Below are 2335 nucleotides of genomic sequence, written 5' to 3' on the forward strand. Positions count from 1 at the left end.
GTTTTTAAAATAATAACACAAACATGAGGTCAATTGTAAAAAGCCTGCATGTTCTGAAAAAAAAGGCTGATGTGGTTTTGGAGATGAATCATTTGCCCTTGAGCATTAAACTGAGGTCTTGTCATGATGGTTGATAGCCAGTAAATGATTCAAATTCCAACCGAAGCACTTTTTACATCATGCAGGATTTTACACAGCTTACATTACACAGCACTGAAATTGATTAAGGCAACGAATTTGGTCACAGGGTCCAAATATGTTGTTGTGATCAATTGATAATTACGAAGTGTTGCGTGATTAAAACTAAATGAAACAAAGGGGTTGAAGCCAAGGCGTACAGGAGTATCTGCACAACCAAACATTTTCAAAATTTACCTCGTGGTTTTGTAGTTATTTGAAAAATGGTCAGACGGTCACTTTTTTGAAACTTCATGTAAAACATATCAAGTATGTCGTCATTTTCATGTCGGTGCACATTTCAACAAAGTCAAGTCAAGCCGAGTAACAATGGTCCCATAGCTTGCTTGGACAGAAGTATGTTCATGTGCCTCTTCTACACATCCGGCAGCATTCAACCCTATTATTGGCGTCAGTATCAACTCAATCAGTGGGTCAGTCAGGGCGTCAGTGAGTGAGACAGGTGCAAAGATGACTCAAGGATGACTTCTCTTGGACCGGTAAATGAAAGTCGTGTCGCAACCCGGGGCTAACAAGAAAGCAGCAGTGTTGCAGCATTCGGAACAAGAAATACACCAGAATACACCAGAACGTTCGATAACTCTGTCCTGTGCATCATGCAGTTTCTGCCAGATTTCATTGCAGGAAAAATGGTGTTGCAGTCCTTCAGTAATTCAAACGAACCACAATCGATAAGCTTGATATAAGCCCAGAGCATTACAGCGAAGCCTCACTGGGTGACACTGCAAATGATTTTTTTTCAAAAAGTAAGTGGATATTTTGTTTCAGGCAGAAAAGACAACTGAAGTAGCAGGGAGTTCAGGTCAAGAGGCGATCAGAGGGGAACCAACAACGGGTCCTATCAAGCCGATCTTTGGACGTGGCAAGCGAGTAAGTTGGAGAAATACACCTGCTTCTGTGTGAATATTCGATTCGAATTTTGAAATATGGGACATCCCCCGATTAGTCCTTTTGAACGACATTGCTGTGTCATTGACTCGCATTGCAGGTTAGCAGTGGAAGAGGCCATTGGGAGCTGTTTCGTGAGATTAAATTTGAGGGCTGTGCACACAGCTGTTATCTTGCCATCGCTGCACGTGATGATGAGATCGCTGTGGCTGACATGTATGGAAACCGAGTTGTTATCTTCAGCATCGATGGTAAACAGAAAAGTACAATACAGCTTCAAAAATGTGAGTATGCCTGCAAATAATTCTGCCCACGGTCAATGTTTTGGCCTAGTTCAGATAATGATTCTTTGAAGATTGACTAGCAGGCCTCCTTGATTTCAATAACTGTATTTTTTGTGTATCTTTAATCCCCATAGGTCCACGTGGAATTGCAGTTGAACCCATTCACAATCGCTTCGTGGTTATTGAGACTTACGATCCAAAGGTGAAGGTGTTCAACAGCGACAACTCGCTGGCATACGAGTTCCCAACGGTGCCAGCAGATGAGGTCGGTAAGCCCCACTCTCCCAGGACCAGGGGTGTAGCGGTCAAGAAGGATGGTACAATCCTTGTTACTTATGACCAAGGATGGGTGTATACTGAACACAAACCTAGTAATGGTGAGCTTCTACGTACCGTACCAGTAAAACTTTGCCCTGCCCAGCTGGCTGTTGACAACAAGGATCGAGTTATAATCAGTAATTACGGAGCTAGACCATTCGTGGCCGTTACTGATGGTAGTAGTTATACACTCTTCACAATCGAACCAACCATCCTCGGAAAACCAGCAAAGTACTGCCTAGATGTATACGCTGATAGCTCCGGTATATATGTTACAATGCTGGGGCCCCGTTACAAAGGTCATATTCACCACTATGACCTAGATGGCAGGTTTCTTGACTGCCTCGTTCGGGGTTTGCATAACCCATTAGGAATTACATTCACGCCAGATGGGCAGCTGGCAGTGGCTGACGAAGTATCAGTTAAGATGTTTCACAAGGTGTAATGCGACATTGTACATGTAAACATTTGAATACAATAGGTGAATGGCAAAAGCGGGTCATCGAAACAAAAAAACAATTTGGCGTATGAGTATTGCGAGACACCCAAAAAGGAATTAACTTAGAACTCTTGGCAATAGATTTCAAATGAAGCTACATTATGGTAAATTGAAATACATGTTGTAATTCCAAATGTACACTGCGATA

The 2335-nt window shown here is 42.5% G+C and overlaps 1 protein-coding gene across 1 annotated transcript; it reads left to right on the forward strand.

Moving 5' to 3' along the window:
• Positions 1–1195: 1195 nt before the first annotated feature.
• LOC119735045 lies at positions 1196–2133 on the forward strand. The gene is made up of 2 exons (XM_038208735.1): positions 1196–1370; positions 1505–2133. Exons 1-2 carry the CDS (start codon positions 1301–1303, stop codon positions 2131–2133), a joined length of 699 nt encoding a protein of 232 aa, XP_038064663.1. The 5' UTR covers positions 1196–1300.
• Positions 2134–2335: the final 202 nt, after the last annotated feature.

Source organism: Patiria miniata, unplaced genomic scaffold (assembly GCF_015706575.1).
Source record: "Patiria miniata isolate m_02_andy unplaced genomic scaffold, ASM1570657v1 HiC_scaffold_28, whole genome shotgun sequence".
Classification (NCBI taxonomy): domain Eukaryota; kingdom Metazoa; phylum Echinodermata; class Asteroidea; order Valvatida; family Asterinidae; genus Patiria; species Patiria miniata.